General features: G+C 42.4%; 1 protein-coding gene across 1 annotated transcript in view; it reads right to left on the bottom strand.

Moving 5' to 3' along the window:
• Positions 1–5,906: 5,906 nt before the first annotated feature.
• Positions 5,907–21,929, bottom strand: part of SETD2 (SET domain containing 2, histone lysine methyltransferase) — a 68,711-nt gene continuing 52,688 nt past the window's right edge. Inside the window, 8 exon segments of the mRNA XM_042473102.1 lie at positions 5,907–6,768; positions 7,977–8,078; positions 8,907–8,987; positions 12,214–12,325; positions 14,365–14,504; positions 15,368–15,502; positions 16,151–16,829; positions 18,889–19,057. Of these exon segments, the coding sequence (XP_042329036.1) occupies positions 6,607–6,768; positions 7,977–8,078; positions 8,907–8,987; positions 12,214–12,325; positions 14,365–14,504; positions 15,368–15,502; positions 16,151–16,829; positions 18,889–19,057 (1,580 nt within the window). The 3' untranslated portion in view covers positions 5,907–6,606.

The raw sequence follows: 21,929 nt of genomic DNA, 5'->3' as shown, positions 1-21,929 counted from the left end.
GAAGTCCAGGGATTGTGTGGACGGCACCCAGCCAGACCAAGGCAAATTAGAGGCATGCAGGAAAATGTGGGAGAGCCAGCATGGTATGGTAGTTTAAGCATTGAACTATGACCCTGCGGACCAGGGTTCGAATTCTAGCTCGGCCATGCAAACCCATTGGGTAACCTTGGGCAAGTCACACACTCTCAGCCTCAGAAGAAGGCAATGGCAAGCCCCCTCTGAACAAATCTTGCCAAGAAATACCCAGGAGATGTTCTATAGGGTTGCCGTAAGTTGGAAATGACTCAAAGACACCCAACAACGAGGCACTAGAACTCTTTGGCTGAGGACTCTAAACATCCTTTCCGAAACTCCAAATCCCAGGATTCCATGGGACACAGACGTGGCAGTTGAAGTGGAATCATGGCGCTGTTATTGTATAGTGTGGAAGGGCATCAAAGCATGACAAAAGTGGGAAATATGATCCCAACATTATCGGAAGAGGCAGGAAAGGAACTTTAAAGGCAGACGTGGATTCTACTATCGGAATACTATCTGATAGTATAATATTGGGGAAAGAAATAGTCAGGGCTGAGTCACATTTTCTAGCTTCTTATTATTATTATTATTATTATTATTATTTATTTGTATGCTGCTTCTCCAAAAAGATAGAAGCAGCTAACAATAAAACATCCATAAAATGCAATAAGCACACAATGAATGTCTCATTGCCCATTGAATCCGAAACCCTCCCAACCTCCCCACCCACAATAAATACAGCGGAATTATTAGCAAGTGTTAAAACAGTTAGTAAAAGCAGGGCAGAGGCAGCGGGCGGTTGCTAAATAATTAGTTAAATTGACATTGTAATTGCCATTATAATAAAAATGTGTAACCTAAGATAGGAGCTCAGTGATGAACCATGTCAGATTTATTTATTTAGGAGGTAGAAACAAAAGAGGCCAGGGAAGCTGAATAGAGAATAACAACAACAAAAAAGAAGGAAGCCACTGAAATAATTAGAACTGGTCTTTGTGCATGGAGATGAACAGTTTCCTCTGTGAAGTCGAAGGCTTTCATGGCCAGCATCCATATCTTTTTGTGGGGTTTTTGGGGCAATGTGTCCATGTTTTAGAAGAGTTTATTTCTGATGTTTTGCCAGCATCTATGGCTGGTTTCTTCAGAGAACTCTTCTAGAACATGGCCACATTGCCTGAAAAACCCACAAAAAACTATAGTTTCCTATGCCTTTGTGCCTAACGACCCTCATTAAAACTGGACCTGCAACTTCATTTCCCTACACAAAGGATTTGTCATTTGAATTGGCATTCTCACACACCAGTGGCATATATAGGTCTGTCCCTGGCTTCCACTCCACCAAATGCATCTGAGGAAGCAGAGTTAGCTCTATGAAAGTTCATGTTGCTAACTTCTTTCTTTTAGTTAGTCTCACAGGGCTATCTCTTCAGAATATGGACAGGACTAGTGTAGGGACGGTGGGATGGCGGCAGCGAAGGGAAACGGGAAATCTGCAAAAGGTGTAACAGTTGAGGAAGAGCTGCAGTTCACTCCCTTACCTCCCGCAAATGTCTGCTACTCCATGGAAAGGGGGAAAACACTCCAAATACAGACAAATGGTTAATAAAAATGTTAGAGGTAATAGAGATGGGGGAATTAACATAGTGGGTAAATGGGAAATCATCAGAGATGGTTAAGAGGTGATATGATGGCCATGTTTAAATATTTGAAGGGGTGTCATATTGAGGAGGGAGCAAGCTTGTTTTCTGCTGCTCCAGAGAATAGGATCTGGAGCAATGGATACAAGCTGCAGGAAAAGAGATTCCAGCTCAACATTAGGAAGAACTTCCTGACAGTAAAAGCTGTTTGACAGTGGAACACACTCCTTCCTCGGAGTGTAGTGGAGTCTCCTTCCTTAGAGGTCTTTAAACAGAGGCTGGATGGCCATCTGTCGCAGGGGATGCTGTGATTGAGAGTTCCTGCATGGTAGAATAGGGTTGGACTGGATGGCCCTTGCGATCTCTTCCAGCTCTAAGGGATTCTATGATTCTATGGAAACAGTAGAGAAAGAATGGGCATTTCTTAAAGAATATTACAAGAATACATGGAAATGACAAAGTAAAGAACTATGTGTGTGTGTATATAAATATGGTATATATAGGCATATATGGACAGGTTGCTTACTTGTAACTGTATTTCTTCGAGTGGTCATCTGCAAATACACACAAATGTGTGTGTGTGTGTGTGTGTGTGTGTGTGTGTGTGTGTGGGTGGGTATATGGTTAAGTAAACCTTATACAGTGGACCCTTGTTATCCGCCGGGGTTTGGTTCCAAGATCCCCTGTGGATAACAAAATCCGTGGATGCTCAAGTCCCATTCAATATAATGACATAGCAAAATGGTGTCCCTTATAAAAAATGGAAAATCAAGGTTTGATATTTGAAATTTATACTTTTTGGGAACATTTTCAAACCGTGGAGCTTGAATCCGTGTATAAAAAAATCTGTGTATAAGAAGGGCTGACTTTATAGACATTAAGTTGATCATATAAGAACCTCAAGGAAATTAAGAAATCAACAATGTGCCGGAGAAACAAAAGTGGTTACTAGTAAAACAAACAAACAAACAAACAAACCAAAACAAGTTACACAAACCAGAGAAACAATAGAAGTTTGGAAATAGGTACAGAATTTTTCTTTTGGATACTCTTGTTCATTTGGACCATGAAATATCAATGCACTTTAGTATAAAACAACAACATTTATGATATTTTGCTTTTAAGAAAATAAATTGTAATAAAAAGCAAAGTAAAATAATGGTCTGCTACCCCATCTGTAAATAACAACAACAACAATAATTTTATTTCTATCCCACCTCTCCATAGGATCGAGGCGGCTTACAGCAAATATTCACTATGCTGTCTCTCTGAGTTGTGTGCCTCCTGGTCATTTCCAGCTTATGCAGGCTTTCTAAGTACGATGTGAAAATGATTATAGGATTGTTGTGCATTCAACAGTTGTGTGGAAGAGAGGATTTCAGCATCTGGTTCTTACATGGCTACCCACTTCCCAACTCTGTGCCCTGCGGAGTGGATCAACACGCAGGCCGTTTCAAAGGACATATATAAACATGGCTGCTTTGCACATGTGCTTCCATGCAAGGTGAAGAGCACAGCATTCTTGCAAGCACATCTGGTCCAATGCGCAGCAGGATTAGCAAATGCGGAAAGGGACTGCCAGGGACACTCCTTATGGTCTTAACTGGGGGAAGTCACTCAGTGCAACCCAGGAGTGCCATCTGCTGCCCACATCTCACATTGTGAGTAGGCAAACCTCAACACAAAAAGAGAGAAAACAATTTTTGAAAAACAGAGCTTTGCAAATTAACTGGGTCTGGAAACCATGAAACCCTATGAGGAGCGGCTTAGGGAGCTGGGTGTGTTTAGCCTGAAGAAAAGGTTTAGAGGTGGTATGATAGCCCTGTTTAGGTATTTGAAGGGATGTCGTATTGAGGATGGAGCAAGCTTGTTTTCTGCTGCTCCAAAGAATAGGGCACAATGGAGTAATAGATGCAAGCTACAGGTAAAGAGATTCCATCTAAGGCCTCATTCCCACTTACATTTAAATTGGTTTGGGATTCGCCTTCGCTCCATGTCAATGCATCGATTCCAAAAGGTCTGTCGTTCCCACTGTGAAAGCAGAGCTTTTCATCATCCCCTTGTAATTGTTTTTTTTTGGGGGGGGGGCATGATTGTCATCCCCACTAGTTTGCGCCACTTCAAAATGCATGTCGATCATCTTTGTGTCATTGGTGATGCAAGTGGCAACTCGGCTTGGGAACCATATATATATATATATATTTTAAAAATTGATAGAAGATTGGATTCATTGGTTTTGTAACTACTTGCCGGACTGAGCTGCTGTCACACCACAAGCACAAAGGCAGCGCTGGGGGGAATAGTGGATCTACCAAGAACTGAGGAGGGATGGTAAACACTCCTCTGCCATTAGTCTCTTCCTTTCAGAATAATGCGTTTCAGATCCGTTGTTCCCACTTGTTGAACATGCTTCGGAATCGATTTTTTCCCCAAAAGAACCACCAAAGAACTAGTGTCAGGAAAGAGTGGGGGTTTTTTTTGCATTTGCCTCGCTTCATTGCAATTGAAACTGATCACAGTACAATCAGAACCGGTTTCAAATGGGAACAACAGTCGTATAACCCGATCAGCAATTCATAGTGGGAATGCAGCCTATGCTGCCTTGGAGAGCGATGGGGTCTCCTTCTTTGGAGGTTTTTAGACAGAGACTGTATGGCCATTGGTTGCAGAGAGGGCTTTCATTGCGCCTTTCTGCATGGCTGGGGGTTAGACTGGATGATTCTATGATTCTGATGTGGCAGAATGACAATTCTTTTTCCCAAGGCACTAGGGAGCGGTACCATTGCTATTGTGAGCCTTCATGTCATTTCTGACTTAAAGCAACCCTAACAAGGGGTTTCTTAGCAAGGATTGTTCAGAGGCAGTTTGCCACCATTGCCTTCTTGCAAAAGTGAGTGTCCCAAGGTCATCCAGTGGGTCTCCATGGCCAAGCAAGGATTTGAACCCTGCTCTCCCAGAATCCCAGTCTGACACACAAACCACGTCTGGGACATATTATTATTCTGTTTGCATCCTTTCCTGGAAACACCACAGCCTAGCAGCCAGAAATTTGCAGAATGGCTCCCAATCTGCAGATGCCAAACGCTGAAGCTAGGCAAAGAAGCAAAGAGCATTTTTAAGGCTTTGAGAGTGTGCAAGAGAGGTGCAATGGGGTGGCAATCTATGGAGCAGCAGAAAGCTGATACTTTTGCAAGCCTCAGGAACAGCACTGAAGACTAGTCTCTTCTGGCAGGCCTACACAGATGATTTTTACAACTACATTTTAAATGATGAATTTTAAACATAGGATCTTTGAATACTTGTGTGTCTTATTTGTTCCTTTAAACTGATGTATTTTAACCAGTCTTAACTGATGCATATTTGTTGGTCTGCTATTGATCCCTGCCTCAATCCATGGGGAGAGCAGAGGTGGGTAAGAAATATATATTATTGTTGCTGTTTCTGTGTGCCTTCAAGTCATTTTTCGTAGAACTCTCCTGTGTCAATTCTTCTCCTGTTGTTTCCTTCCTGGCCAACTTTCTAACCATACACAGACATCGGAAATACAATGGCATGGAGGTTTTATCTCAATCTTTTTAGCTTTTTGGGTAAAAAGGATGAAATGGCAATGTACCTAAATTGGTAAGAATGCTGTCTTTAATTGGACACAGTCCATTTGCGAGGAAATGTTTGCTTGATCATTTGTCAGGAGCCATTTTGTGTGGATGGATACACAGACGTTCAGGCCACTATGTGCAGAATGGAGCCACACACAATACACATGTTGCCAACTTCTGTTCTGATTAAGTGCCTTATTGCATGAGAAAGGAACGGTGGAAGGGATTGGGAGATTTGTGGCTTTTCCCTTGCCTCTCTACATGCTGTTGTAACATTTATTCTCCTTCCTTGAGGAAGACAGTCATAAAAGAATGCCTTTTCCCAAACGGATTTTTCCAGCATGACAAAAGGCACACAACCGTCTCCTTTGGGCAGAGAACAGAAGTGTTTTGATGGCTTGCAGAAAGGCACAGAGAAACCCACTAATCTCCCAATCCTTTTGCCTTTCTTTTCTCATGCATAAGACTCTCTAAACCTTTGTGCAGAAACAACTTCTGTGGTTGTTGGTTAATGATGCATTAAGAAGTCTCATGAGCTATAGACATTTCAAAACTGAAGATTAACACACTTCTTCCCTATTCTGACAAGGCCAGCGACCTCCTCTGAGAAAGGCACCACTTGTCCCAAATGCCAGGTGAAAAGTTTAAACACTAGTTTTGTTCTTTCATTGCCATTTTAATTTTTTAATTTTTTTTCTTTTACATAAAAACTTCAGTAAAAATTGGATAAAGTAAAATGATTTAAGCAGTAAAATCAATCTTATCAACATAGCACATGGCCTGCCAGAAACCCTGAGGCAGCCTGTTCGCAAATATTTACATGATAACAGATGAAACTTTGCAAAGAACCAACAAAAAAATCTGGGGGGGAAAAACCAAAAACAGAACAAACAAAAAAAGAGAGAGGAGGAAATGAAAAACCCTCAGAACTATTCTTACAAAGTGTTCCCATGATATCAACACATGTTGGGGCTAAAAGGAGGGGGGAAAGAAAAGAAAATCCTCAATATATTCACATATACGTTAAAATATCATACAGATCTTGAACAGGAGACAAACTGAGCACCGCCAGATCAGGAGTATGGGGTTTCTTGCAAACAGGGGTCAAGGTGTGATGTTGATGAGCCACAGCCAGGTGTCAGGGTGCGTGGTGTGACTGTCTTTTTTCTCCCTCCTGCCTCTGCCTGGTCTCTGGAAACCTGGCATGCAGAGAAGGGCATCTATACCATGAGATTGGTGGAGTCATTTTTCCAAACGGCAACCCCCATGCAGCCAGAAATACTGTGCAGAAAAAAACATCCATGGCAGGTTGGCTCCGAGAAGAAAGAATAATGAAAGACTCTTTCCTGCAGCCACTATTCCAATTCAGTGTCCTCTTTGGGCTTATAAACAGCCCCAAATTTCTGCATGTATTTCTTGATGTACTCCTTCGTCTTGTGTTTCACGTTCTCGTTGCACTCCAGGTCTTCGGGAGTCTTGCAGTATTTCAACTCCTTGTTCATCACTCCATGAGTTAGCTGTAGGGGGGGAGAGAAGAAAATAACACAAAGATTAGATTACAAGGTACTGCAGTCCATGGGAAAGAAGTGTGTGTGACGGGCAAGGAAGCAGAGACAAGGTACTGCCCATTATTCCAAGGATGGTTTTGCCATTCTGTGCCCTCTAAACTTTGCAAGGTTCAGGAGAAAAGCAGAAGATTCACAAGTCAACCAATTCATTCTCACCAGTGCAAATGAGACTAAAATGCTGAATGAGATTAAAAAGAAGATGAAGGCATCTGTATGCATAACTGTCAACTATGTCTTTTGTGGGGATCTGCTGAGGTTTTGCCATGGAAACTCTTATCAATCTGGATGAAAATTCAGAATTTAGGCTTCAGAGATATCTGCCAGCCATTTCTCTTTATTTAAGTTTTTATCAACTGGCAATGATGCTTCTGTTCTGGACGGAGCCTCCTTTCCCCTGGGTTACTGTTCAAAAAGAGCTAAACCTGGGGATTTTCTCCAACTCAGATTGTAATTACACTGCATTTGGATTACTTTAAAGCACTCAGCTTCAGAAACACTAGCAGGTCCAAAATGCTGTGGCCAGAATGCCTACTAGGGTTGATTATAGGAAACATATCTGCACTGTTGAAACAGCTTCAGTGATTACCAGTTCATTTCTGGGAACAATTCAAAGGGCTAATTACAACCCATAAAGCCGTATACACCTGAGATCCAGCCTATCTGGAAAACTGTATCTCTTGGCATGAGCCTGTCTGAGTTTCATGATTCTCAGGGAAGGAATTTCTTTTGGTCCCACGAGCTTCACAGGTATAGCTGGTGAGTGGCTGCCCCCAAGCTATGGGATCCCCTCCCACAGGAGGCCAGCCTGGCCCCTATGTGCTCCCTTTCCACAGAAGGAAAGCCATTCTTATTTATCCAGGCCTCTGCATGTTAACTGGTCACTACAGAAGGCTATTAACTGGGGTATGCTATATTTCTATCACCATTATTATGTTTTATCTTGCCATTTTGATATGCTTGTTTATTTAGTTACCCTTTAATTTTAGTATTATCCATTTTTCTAACAGTATTTTTTTTTAACTTATATTGTGATCTGCCTTTGATACTGGGAGAAAGATGAGATAAGGAAGGAAGGAAATGAAAGAGCTTCTAAGCATTGGGGATCCCAGGGCTCATGTCCAGTTCTTGTCACATCCTCTGTAAATGTACTTTGATACCTTTCGTGCAAGGTGCTTGAAGTCTTCAGTTGTGGTTATCCGTCCCACTTTGCAATCTGGTTTGCGGTAGGGGTTCAGGCATTGTACAATGAACTGAGACATCTGAAGAAAAAGGGAGGACAATATTTAAACACTGAGAGAAGATTGGTTGGGAGGCAAGAAACTGAAGAAGAAGAGGAAGAAGAAAAGAAAGAGTGGGGGGAAGGGGAGAGAAAACAAATTAACCAAAAATATGTTTACAATTTCATTTAATAACAATAACAATAATAATAATGGTTTATTTATATTTTCCGGCCTCTCCCAAATGGATTGAGGCAGGATTACAACCAGTTAAAAAATACATCAGAATAAAATACATTTAAAATACATTTAAATACATCGATAAAATAGTACAGTTAATATAGAACTAGGTCCATCGAGTGGTAATGCAACAATTTGTCCAGTGATATAATGATGATATTACAACAGGTCGGGTGGATAAGCTCACCGGAAGAGATCCGTCTTAAGTGCCCTCTTGAAAGAATCTAAGGAGGTAATAAGACAGATCTCTTCTGGGAGGTCATTCCATAGTTTTGGAGCGGCTGCTGTAAAAGCTCTTTGAGAAGTCGGTATGAGCTTAGTTGGAACATGTTCTAATACGTTCTTCCCTGTTATTCTAAGATTGTGTAGGGAGAGGCGTTCCCGCAAGTAACCCGGGCCCAAGCCATGTAGGGCTTTAAAGGTGATAACCAACCAATTTAGAGAACTGTTTTGTTGAAATGATTAGCTGCCACAAGAATGTACATTTCCCACTCCTCTGGGTCATTACCAAGCACTCCTCATGGGCTAATTAAAAGGAATGGAGAGGATTCCTAACATCGGGACCAATATGCCAGCACCAAAGCCAAAGCAGTGGAACTTGCCAAACCCAAAAGTTCCACACAGCCTCACCTCCTTCCGGAACACTTCCTTGCTCTTCTTTGCCAGTTCGCTAGAAGTGTCTGCTTCCGCAGTTTTGGGTTTTTTGGAAGACTAAGAAAAGACAGAAATATGGAAGTTATTTATGGTAATGTTGACTTTAAAAAATGAGGATGAAATACAAGTTTTATTCAATGCTTTTTTATTTACAAGAAGCAAACAATTTAAAAATTGGGTGTGTTACAGCAGATAACTTCTACATACAAAACTGAAAAGTCAAACAGAGAACACTAATAGCTTCTCAAAAGCCCACAGAGAGGTTGAGTCTCCCTTATCTGAAATGTTTGGGATCAGAAATGTTTTGGATTGATTGATTTATTGAATTGTACACCTGTACTGGTATAGACATACATAATGAAATATCCTGGAGATGGGACTAAATGCAAAACTGATTTATGTTTCATATACACCTTATACACTTAACCTGGTGGTAATTTTATACAATATTTTAAAGTAAGTTTGTGTACACTGAACCATCAGGAACCAAAGGTATCACTACCTCAGCCACCCATCTGGGCAATTCTGGAACATTTGGGGATTCTGGATAAAGGAGACTCAACCTGTATAATTTTTAAGTCCATCTTGTCATATGCCTTATGTCTAAAAAACAGAAAAGGGATTTACAGCTTGCCTTGAGAGTACCAAGTGCTGGAACTATCACTGAACTTCTATTAACTTGTCAGAGAAAAAAAATAGCATTTTCTTTCAGGTGCCTGACTTCATGGGTTCAACAAAAACAAGCCAGCAAGCAAAGCAAGGCAATTCTCTGGGTCCACTGGCCCCAATCCCTGAACATGGCCTACGATTTGAAACCGCTGGACTGATTCTTGAAAATGGAAGCCCTATTTCAAGCAAAGAGATGCAAATGGCCTCTATTTACCAATGGGTTGTTGAGAAAGAAACCCCGTCCCCCAGGGGAAAAAAAGCTCAATTTGGCAAGCAGGTAATTCACAACGCTGAACTTGGAGGTCGGCATTGTTAGAGCAGAAGTATGTTTTGCTCCAGGCAAAGAGGAGGGAGACATCTGAGAAGGGAACCCCACACTCCTTGCCTTTTCCTGCAGCAAAAGTTTAAAAGGGCAGTTGTGAACTGCACTGCAGGCCTTTAACACCTTTCTGCTTCTCCTTTTACAAGGAAGACGCTTTAATTTTTCAGACGAAAAAGCCACACCTCAATTTGTGCATTGGTCTCACTGTATTTCTGAAGAGAGGACTGCTGGCACCAAGCCATCATGAATACAATTATGTGGCACAGTCCATTGCACTGTGTGTTCTTTTTGTCATTTTCAGTCCCATTACCACAAGACAGAACTATATAATTATGTCTTTATTTGCATTCAACAGACAAAAATCCTATGATTAAGACAGATTCGATGAAAAGCAAACAGTACAAATGCCCAATAAAACATCTAATGTTTAAAACAACTGAACAATTCAATTATACATTAAATATAGTTAATGTTGTTCTATGATAAGTGAGCTAATAAGAATGATGGTTGTTGTTGTTGTTGTTGTTGTTGTGTGCCTTCAAGCTATTTCCGACTTATGGCGACCCTATCATGAGGGTTTCATCTTGGCAAGATTTGTTAAGAGGAGTTTTGCCACTGTCCTTCCCTGAGGCTGAGAGCATGTCACTTGCGCAAGGTCACCCAGTGGGTTTCATGGCTGAACTGGGAATCAAATCCTGGTCTCCAGAGTCACAGTCCAACACACTGAAACCACTACGCCACACTGACTCTCCTAGCATGAATTACCAGACTTAAAAACTGAGCTGCGCACCATTTACAAAAGATTAAATCCTGCCTGTCACAATCCAACAGCCACATAGTGCTGGCAATTTTAGGTCCAAACATTCCTGAAGGGTGACAGGGAATTTCAACCCTCCCAACTTCTTGCTCTCAAACTGCGGTTATGGCTACAAAGTGCAACCAATCAAGATACAGGTACTGCAGTTAAGATGGTGTCATTTTAAGTCTGCAGTTCTTTCATTAAGGCTTTGGCTTAAATTCTGTCTCTCAAATCATATACAAGATGCAAGAAAAACCCTGGCAAACATGGCAATCTCATCTTAGTGCCTCAGAAATGACGAAATGACAGTAAAGAAAAAGGATGTATGTTTTTGCTGACACAGTCCAGGAACAACGAGTTGTTCTTTTTAAACTATAGAAGAGAAAATAAAATTCTGAACTAAGGAGAAGATCGCTAAAGCAAAGCCTCAAATCTAAGTGAAATATTTTACAATCCACACTGCCATGCCAATTGGTATCTCCAGCACAGCAGGTGAATTGTGTGGTGCCCCAGAAGCTGTTGGACTGCAACTCACAGCGTGCCTTGCCACTAGCTATGCTGGCAAGGAGATGCAGCCAAACAACATTTGGAGGATTATGTAACACCCCTCCTTGCTGCATGGTTTGTTAAAAATGCTTTGTAATTATATCTCGTCTTAAAGAAAAGGATCAAAATAAAGACTCAGGCGCATTACAGACTGCCCAGAAGGGGCAGTCTCACGCCGCTGCTGGTTGCTGCGTCTGGGAACCGCAGCATCCAAACCGTGCGGTTCTCGGACGCAGCAAAGAAGAAGTGCTGAAATGGCGCTTCTTCTTCCACCCCGGATGAGACACCGCAAGGCGCTACTTGCGCACTCGCAGCGTCACATCCGGTGAGCGACGTACGGATGTTATGCATTCAGCACGTAAAGATGGCGGTGCCCGTGTATAGGGCGCCGCCACCTTTACGCCCTCGTCACGTGCTAGAGGCGAGGCCGGTGTGGACGCTAGGTCCTTGGCCAACCCCTAGCACGTGACGGGGTGCCGGAAGAGCCTGTCTATAACGGGCCTGAGTGATATTATAGTAACCAAACAATGGTTTGAGCTTGATTCAGAGCTTCAATCCTGCTTCTACTTTCCATCTACTGAGTAATCTGATCTTTTGAGGTAGACTCAGAGGAAGCTGTCAAGAGGGGGAGGAATGGCTAGAAATAGAATTGCCTAATTACACCTTTACACAAAATCCTACCTAATACAAGCCTTGGCTTGCAAACACAGTTCAAACCATAATCTGATTCTGGTTTGCCACCTGAGTACAAACATGTTCTGTCAAATTAAAAAACCACTCTCTAGGTTTTATGCAACAGTGCTAAACATCAGCTTTGTAACTTCTAATGAAGTTAAATCACTTTGGCCAAGAAACCTAGTCCCATCCTCAATTTGTGAGAACCATGAAGGGCTGCTGCCCTGCAGGCAATGATGTCAAACATTCATCTGCAAACTGTGCCGATTTACCTTCATGGGGTTTTCATCGTAGGTTGGCGTTCCAAGGTCCATTTCAGCTTCATGTTCAAGGCTGGCATCATCTTCTGGGCTGTCCCAGTTTGGAGGGTCCCACTGAGTCTGCCTACAAAAAGACAACCACAAGTCACAGATGAAAAAGGTCACTTTGGCTTTAAAAGGAAGCAGGGCCCCACGATGCTACATTAAGCACCAACTGTACCAAGGAACCAAGAATCTACAGCACTAAATAAATAAATAATCAAACGTCCAAATGCTGTCCAGATGTGTGATCTGGAAAGACTCTGTAGGTCATCTAAGGCCGACATCTAAGGGCACCTCTAAAGGCCATCTTGGCCTAATGTTTTGTTTTACACAGTGGAAGATGAATGCCTCCCAGAAACCTAAGAGCAGGGCTAGGAAGCAACAGCTCACCCTTGCTGTGATTCTCCAGAGCAAAAAAAGCTAGTTCTGGATGGTTGAACATCAGATTCCTCTTAAAGTAATTTAGTACCAATCCTGAGGGAAGAAGGGACTGGAGAAACAAACGAAGGGTGCTGGGAAGGATTGGTTCCAAACTCAGCTGTCATTTAAGTGCCTTTTGTGAAGTGGTGTATGTACACAGCTGTCAGAAAGGTTTTTATTTTGAACGAGCTTCTCCAGCGTGCGGCAACCACAACCATGCCCTATGCGGAGAGACTTAGGGAGCTAAATATGTTTAGCCTGGAAAAGAGAAGGTTAAGAGGTGATATGATAGCCCTGTCTGAGTATTTGAAGGGATCTCACATTGAGGATGGAGCAAGCTTGTTTTCTGCTGCTCCAGAGAATAGGACCTGGAACAATGGATGCAAGTTACAGGAAGAGATTCCACCTCAACATTAGGAGGAACTTCCTGACAGTAAGGTTTGTTCAACAGTGGAACACACTCCTTCCTCGGAGAGTGGTGGAGTCTCCTTCTTTGGAGGTCTTTAAATAGAGGCTGAATGGCCATCTGTCGGGGATGCTTTGACTGTGAGTTCGTGTATGTCAGAGGGGTTGGACTGGATGGCCCTTGGGGTCCATTCCAACTCTAGAATTCATCACTTAAAACTACTGAGCTCCAGCCTAAGAGAAATTCCACTGGAACCAAAAGATTTTTTAAAAATAAAATTACATATTTAAAATATATATAGAGAGAGTTCCCAGGAAACTTTCCAATAGCCTCTCAGTTGGTAAAGTGTTAAGCCTTATACAGCTCAGATCCAGGTTACAAAAGGAGCATATACTCCCATAGGAATGTACCCGAATTTTGAGATATTCTGAGAAAACCCTTATCTCTGTCCAGTCACCCCCACAAGTACATTTGGCGGCTGCTCCCAGGCTCTGGAACTCCCTTCCCAGAAACTGGCACCATCCTTACTATCTTTCTGCAAGTAGGTAAAACCCTTAATTCTAGCACAGTGATGGCGAACCTATGGCACACGTGCCAGAGGTGGCACTCAGAGCCCTCTCTGAGGGCACACATGCTTTTGCCCTAGCACAGAGTTTGCCAGAGTTTCTTACTCGAAAGCCAGAGGGATGGGGCACTTTGCAATAAATAAGTGGGGTCTGGATTGCAGTTTGGGCACTCGGCCTGTAAAAGGTTCACCATCACTGTTCTAGCAGGTCCTTGGAAACTGATTTCAGGCCTTGTATAATGTGCTAGACTTTAACTTGTTGTTGTTTTTAAATGCCGTAGTGTGTGTATTTAACCGCTTTTAATTTTATGATGGTTTCACTGATTTTTAAAACTTTTTTATTCTGTGAATTTTCAACTATGATTGTTTTAACTCTTGTAAGCTGCCTTGAGTCTCAAACTGGGAAAATCATGTAATAATAATAATAATAATAATAATAATAATAATAATAATAATACCATCAAAACAAAGTAGATGCCTTGTATTTTCTCTCATTAAGGCTATACTGGTCCTAAAGTCAGCACTGTTTCCTCTAGAATACAGGCAGGGATCAGCTTAGGATGAAGTCTCAGGAACATGGGACCTGTGAGGTTTCCAAGGTCCATAACCTGGAGATCTCCATTTTCCTTCAAAGTCACCAGGCAGATGTACCCTACATTTCCCAACTGCAGAGATACACCATGTGGAATATGTCAAGCATTTAAAGCTTTTGTGGAAAGAGGCCCCTTACCTTGTGACCACGTGATAGTAATAGATCTTCCCCTCCGGATCGCGGGCTGTTTTCCAACTGGGAGGAAGGACAATGGTTTTGGGTTTAGGGGGAGATGGTGGCGGCAGGTCCAAAAGATTGTTGGTCACCACAAGCTCTGGCTGAAAGTGGCAAGAGAGCAGAGCAAACAGGCAACATATCAAACAACAGGAACAGATGGCTAAATCACCAAAGGGACAAAAGTGGATCTTTTTTCTTAAGCAAAGTGAGCGAGCACATTTTGGCAGCCTTTCTGATTAGCAATTTACTTAGGATATTATGATTATTTGAACAATTCAATCACTTTTCCTGACTTTTGTAAAATTCTCTTTCCTGACTAAAACCAATCTGAGGAGGTAGTAATAGTTACAGTGCTGCCAAGTGCAACTGAAGATGCTTGTTATCTACTGTCTGCTGTATTATATTTAAAAAATCAATCCCAGGACCATCTGACTGGTTACAGTGGGGAAAATATAAGACTACAGAGATGATCATGAGCCAATGCTGATAACGTATTTTTCAAATTTTGGTAGTATTTCCTAGAAAGTTTTCAATTTTGAAAACATACACACACATAATTACAGAAACAGACACAATGTCATACATGGTGGTTAGACTTTTCATTCAACTATTCAAATATTCCTTGACCCAAAATCCCATTTCCAAATACAGCTTCCAGTCACGCAACTTTGTCTCCATCTGTGCACAACTATACCCCCCTCTGAAGGCAGGCAGATGGCAAGGGTGAAGAGAACTGCACTAAATGGTTTCATTCTGGTATACACCAACTGGGAGAAGGTTTCAGTGTTATCCTGGCCACCTTCTGCCACAACATTCTATCACAGCTCAGCAATTATTTTTTCCTTTGCAACTTATAGGAGTAAAGAATTTTTAAAGGATTCTTCCAATCTGCTCAATAGCTATCCCTTCCACCTCTGGCAATATCAAACAAGTGCTCACCCGGCCCCATCACACCCAGTCTTACCTGCTGTATAGGTGGGGGCTGTCCTGTCGCTACAATAGTGGTTACTGCTGTTGTGGGCTGCACCACAACACCCTGAGGATGAGCAGTGTAAATCTGCTGTCCCTGGATATACTGAAGGCCTGGCTGTGCGTAACTCTATAAAGAAAAGCAAAAGCAGTTGGGGGAATTCATTGGCTTATTTTAAAGGGCAATTGCTTGCTGAGAACAAAGAGGGAGTAGAGACCAGAAGGACTCCCCATGACAAGAGTCCTCTCCAGGCTGGGAAAGGAAGGGATGAGAAAAACAACGCATCTTCATTGTTCATTTTATTCAATGGATGGAGGACAACTTAAGCAAGACGTTCCTTCCTTCAAAAAATGCTGTCTGCTCTCAACAGCAGGGCCAGTACTCAAAATAATCATGTTTTGCATGAAAAAAGTGCCAGATTCAGTTCCTTAGCACTTCCAATTACATCAGGCTGGGAAAGAACTATATGCCAGAGATTTTTGAGTAGCTGTATGGACAGCACTAGACTAGATGAATTAATTGGTCTGACTCTTATCAGTAATCCAATTACAGGAGATCCAGTAAATCAATGGAACGATGAGTCAACACTTTTGTAAAGCTTGCTGATTTAATGAAAAAATTCTAGTTGGGACTATCAGTGCCAAACAGGCCACAATCGTTACAACTCATAGAATTCCTCCCAGACAGTATGGCAGGAAACTATTCCAAGTCCCATGAAGCCTTCCAAAGGACAGGTCACTTGGACTCCTCTCGGTGCTATTTTATCAGGACACGTACCTGTACAATTGGTGGTGTGGTCTGAGAATATGGCGATGTCACTCCATAAACTGTCTGACATGCCTGCCCTTGGTAGTAAATGGCTGGCTGTGACTGAGCTGGAGAATAAGGTGGCTGCACTGTGACAGTCTGCTGGCTGGAATCCCAGACTCCGTAGCTCTGTCCTTGCACTGTACCTGTGGCCGGCACTGGCAAGACCGCAACACTCTGTTCCTGGTGGACTACAGGGTCACTCTGGGCTACATACTGCGGGGTGGAAACCTCCAGGGTCGTTGCTACATGTTGAACTATGGGCACCGGCTGGGGGGCAGCCAGGGTGGGTTCAATTGTGTGCCCCACCAAAGTCTGAGGGTGCTCATAGGTTGCAGGGGAGCACATAGGGTCCAAGCTTGGAGTGGGGAGTAGCACCTTCCCAGCATTAGGGTTGCTGGGATCCACATAAGACTGCATGGGGTAGCCAGGGGGGTAGCCCATAAAGGTGTGATGGGCGGCACTGTAGCCCAAGGAGTCATAGGGAACAGGGGAAGCCATCCCAAGGTTCTGCAACTGCTGTTGCTGCTTCTGGGCTTCACGCTGGGCAACTTCCTGCTCAAAGAGCTTCCTTCGTTCTTCTGTGGACAGCTTGTTGCGGTCCTTGATCCGGACTTTCTTCTTGGAGGTTGTGGCTGCATTGTCATACCTGAGAGGAAAAGGAAACAGAATGACACAGTGTGGGGGTTAGACTCCTGATTAATTCCTTAACTGATATGGGAAGAACTGTATCATTCACTATTATGCTCTCAGGATAGTCAGAAGAGAAATGGTGGAGTGGCTGGCTCTGAACTCACTAAATGACTTTAGGTACATCGCTATTCTTTCAGACTCAACTATACACCTGACCCATTTGGAATACAGGGTAATAACAGCATCCTACCTTAAAGGATTGTTGTTAAGAATTACTGAAATCCTGTAGGGCTGTAAAGCACCTTGAGCTGTGAAAAAGTAATATAGCTTGAGTCTCCCTTATCCCGTATTCCAAAATCCTCCAAATTCCACCATTGTTGGACAATTAATCAGGGTAGCTCAAATAATGAAATTTCATGTTTAGACTTGGGTCTCATCTCCAAGGTAAGTCATTATGTATATGAAAATACTCCAAAATCCAAAAATATTCAAAATCTAAAACTTGTTCCTGTCACAAGTTTTTCGGATAAGAGAGACTCAACCTATATATCAAATGCATTGTCGTTACTTGACACGTTCTTATGTTTAATTACATCTAAATCTGTATATGGTCAAGATACACAGGCAAAACAAGGTGGTGGATATGTAGACCTTAAGTCTATCAGTATATCCAAGATCTAATATAGTTGCAGAATAAAAGCAATCTCCTTTCTCCTAGTTCCACATACTAGAACAAGGCATTCTTATTATAAAACAGCCTTCTTTCACCCAAGTTTGAAAGATAGTTATTCCAAGTCCCTGTTCAAACACATGACCTCACAGATCAGCTCACACAGTCTATAAAACAAAAGAGCACAAGCCAGATACAATGCACTGGGTGAATTAGCCCACACAGCAAACAATACAAACTACCAAATTGGTGAATATATCGCAGAAAATATGCTGCAATGGTGAAAGGGAGCAAATAATTTGCCCTGTACGGATTTATCTATTTCATTTTTATGCTGCATTTCTCCCAGAAAGGGACCCAAGTATAGTGGACCCTCCACATTTGCTGGGGTTAAGGGTGCAGGGCCCCTGTGAAAGTGGAAAAACCACAAATCCAGAAGTTGACCATGAAATTATACTGGAGGATCTACAAATGCCTAGAGAAGTGTTCTTTTTAGGACTTTATAGGTCTTCCAGCATGGCTTTTGGTGGAAGTTGACCACAGAGTCACACTTGAAGAACTCTTGAGATTCCAAAAGAGAACATATTAATGAAATCAGATCTGCAAAGGGTGCAAATGTGGAGGGCCGAATGTAATGTGTACAGTACTGTAGCACTGTAGTTAGACTGGAGCTGCCACCCACAGGGTAACATGCACATTGCTTTTGTAATTTTCTGCAATTTTGCCACTTTCTGACATTTCACAGAACTAAGACCTGGCTTTCAACTGGCTGAAGTGAAGCAAGTCAGGTAAGTGGGCTTCTAACAGCCATTGTGCCTGGGTCCCCGCAGCTGGTGACAGCTCCTTGGTCCATATTCCAATTGCAACTACTATGGCCTCAGAGGACAGAAGAGCAGCCAGACACAGCCCCATCGTGACTGTGACCCAATGGCTGGCGAGAGACCCTCCCTCCATTCCAGCTGCCACTGCTGTGGCCTCTGAGGGTTAGAAGAGCAACCAGGATCTGCTTAATTTCTACTCCGCCATCTCCTTTTCCTTGTGTGTCTTGTATTATTTAGAAAGTAAGGACAAGGATCTATCAAACTAACTGTAAGCTGTTTCAGAAGCATTTGTGGTTGAAGAGTGGGGTATAAATACTCTAAATGAATAAATAATAAATGAATTACACTAAATTACTAAGAGACGCATTAAAAACAGATATCTTCAAAGCGTGTTTTTGAGAAAAACAGGGAAGAGTTCCTAACGAAACAAAATACAATTAACTACTAAGTGTTAAGTACAAGAGAAAGCGGGCCTGGATTGAAAATAATAATTTCATTCCATAACATATGTGTGCCTAATAGATGTTTGCAAATATGTCTGCAAAGAGCCTTTAATGAAAACATTAAAAAGAAGCATGACATACCTGTCATCTGGCCGCTTTGTGCCTCGCTCGTACGCTGATGGGGGTGACAAAGAATCCCTGCGTTTCTTCTTTTCCTTGCTTTGACTTTGTCTTTCGGGGTCTCGTTCTCTACTCAGGTTTTTTGGGACAGAAGCTGGGTCTCGACCTGTTGACTCTCGCCCACGATCTGCTGTCAGAAATGGGCAAACATTGTTAGCACAGATACATCATCCACTGGGGGCTTAATTCTGCCCCAAAATTGGGAAATGAGATGGGGGGAGAAACAAATCCCCAAGAATTCCTGGTCAAGACAGAAAGTTATCACAGTAAGTACCTTTAAGTCTTTCTTCTGTGTAAGTGTAACCCTCACTGAACCCCATGAGATAACACGGTTAACACTGGTTAGTTCACTGTTTGGTATTACTGAATACTCAAGTTACTCCTTCCATAGAATCTGTCCCATATATTCTGGTCCCCTGGGGACATTTACTTCGACCAGCCAGGACTACGCTGACTGTCACCCAGAGGACATTTTCATTAGCCACCCCCCAAATTGTGGAATGGACAGATTTGACAGCTAAACATGCTGCCTGAATTTAAAACAGTATTAAAGACCTGCCTCTTCTGGCAGGCCTACCCAGTCAATTTTAAACCATGAATTTTAAATTAGTATATTTTAATTTTTATGTTGGATGATTTTAATGTGTCCTATGTTTATCTACTTTAACTTAATGTGCTGAAATGGCTTTATGTGTTTTAATTTAGGTTGTACCCTTTCTTTAGCCATGGGGAGAGGCAGGGAAGAAATAAAATAAATAAAGATAGGACTGTCCATGCCATTGTATTGCTCATTTCAATGTATGGTTGTGAAAGCTAAATAAATAATAATAAATAAAAATTTTATTTTTATCCCACTTTTTTGTGACAAGACAATCAAAGCGGCTCACAATACATTAAAATATCCACATTCACATCATTATTTCCCAAATTCCCCCCCTTAAAACAGGATTAAACATGTTACAATTAAAATTGGAGATTAAAATATCTATTAAAAACACAATAAAAATATAACAAGGACAGAGCGGTGGGCTAATACATGATATGGGGGGGGGGGCAGTCATTCTGTGGCCGGGCACTTTTATTCAGGAAAGGCCTGCCGGAAGAGCTCCGTCTTGACAGCTTTCTTAAAGCTGTCTAAGCTGGCAATTTGACGGATCTCGTCCGTCCGGCTGTTCCATAGTTTGAGAGCAATTGCAGAGAAGGCCCTCTGGGAGGGAGCAGTTAGTCTGGTTTTTAAAGGCTGCAATAGATTCCTCCCAGAGGACCTGAGGGTGTGGGGAGGATTATATGGGAGCAGGCGATCCCTCAAATAGGTTGGGCCCAAGCCATGTAGGGCTTTAAAGTTATAACCAACACCTTGTACTGTGCCCGGAAACTAATAGGCAGCCAGTGAAGAGATTTTAGAATGGGTGTTATTCGGTCACTCCTAGTTTTTCCGGCGACCAGCCTGGCTGTCACATTTTGCACTAGTTGAAGTTTCCGGACTAGGCACAAGGGTAGCCCCATGTAGAGCGCATTACAGAAATCAAGTCGTGAGGTTACCAGTGAATGTACTACAGTTTCCAGGTCCTTTACTTCCAGGAAAGGGCGCAGCTGGCGTATTAGCCAGAGCAGATAACAGGCGCTCCTGATCGTTGCATTCACCTGATTTCTCATGTGAAGCAATGAATCTAGGAGCATCCCCAGACTGCGAACACAGTCCTTTGTGGAGAGCGTGACCCCATCTACAACTGGAGGTTGTAACCCTATACCTGGGGTTTGGGGGCCCCTACTGTAAGTACCTCTGTTTTGTCTGGATTCAGCTTGAGTTTGTTTTTCCTCAACCTGCCCATTACCACCTCAAGACACTGATTGAGGGGAGAAATGCCATCTGTTGTCATAGCTGCTGATCAGGACATGGAGAAATATATTTGGGTGTCATCAGCATACTGATAACACCCTGCCCCATGTCTGCGAATGATTTCTCCCAGCGGCTTCATATAAATGTTGAATAGCATTGGGGACAGTATGGCGCCTTGAGGGACGCCACATTTAAGCTCCATTTTTGAGGAGTGAATGTCCCCGAGCATCACCCTCTGGAATCTACCTGAGAGGGAGGACTGGAACCACTGGAGTGCAGTGCCACTGATTCCTAACTCTCCCAGGCGTTCCAAGAGGATGTCATGATCTACTGTATCAAAGGCCGCTGAGAGGTCTAGAAGCAAAACGGAGCTGAAGACCATTCTGTTCAGAGAAGCGTTTCCAGGCATTGCATAATTGTCACTTGCTATTTGATGTTCTTTTGTTGTCTGTTTTATTGAATCATTTCCTGTATTGCTATGTATTTTATATGTATTATCTTACTAGACAGGCCCCTTTCCCCACCACCACTCCCTTCTCCTTTTGTGTCGTGTCTTTTTAGATTGTAAGCCTGAGGGCAGGGAACCGTCCAATTAAAAAGATTGTATGTACAGCGCTGTGTAAATTTATAGCGCTTTATAAATAAAGGTTAATAATAATAATAATAATAATAATAATAATAATAATAATAATAATCAGCAGCACCAACAGGGTCACACTAGATAGCGAAGAAAGCTAGATAGTGAAGCAAACTGATAGGAAGAAAGTCAACTCATTCGAAATGTGGTGCTGGAGAAGAATGCATGGACAGCCAAAAAGACAAACAAATGGGTCAAAGAGGGAATCAAGCCTGAATTCTACCCTAGAAGCCAAGATGACTAAATTGAAACTGTCATACTTTGGCCATATCATGAGACTCACAAAAAAAGACAGTAACACTTGGTAAAGTAGAAGGCAGCAGAAAAAAGGAAGATCACATTCCAGATGGATATAAGGAATCAAAAATCGTTGTGTGTGGATTACACAATAAGCTTTGGTTTCTTCCAGGGCCTGGAAATGTTACTCCTTAGAAAACAGTTCCCAGAATCCTCTACTGGGAGTTGTAGTCCAAAAAAGTAACTTTCCTAAGATCTGGTTTTGTCCCAGTGAAATCTGTCAAGGTC

This window comes from Sceloporus undulatus, chromosome 6 (genome assembly GCF_019175285.1).
Source record: "Sceloporus undulatus isolate JIND9_A2432 ecotype Alabama chromosome 6, SceUnd_v1.1, whole genome shotgun sequence".
Lineage (NCBI taxonomy): Eukaryota > Metazoa > Chordata > Lepidosauria > Squamata > Phrynosomatidae > Sceloporus > Sceloporus undulatus.
Note: the sequence above shows the minus strand (reverse complement) of the source record. Positions and strands in the feature narration are given on the sequence as shown.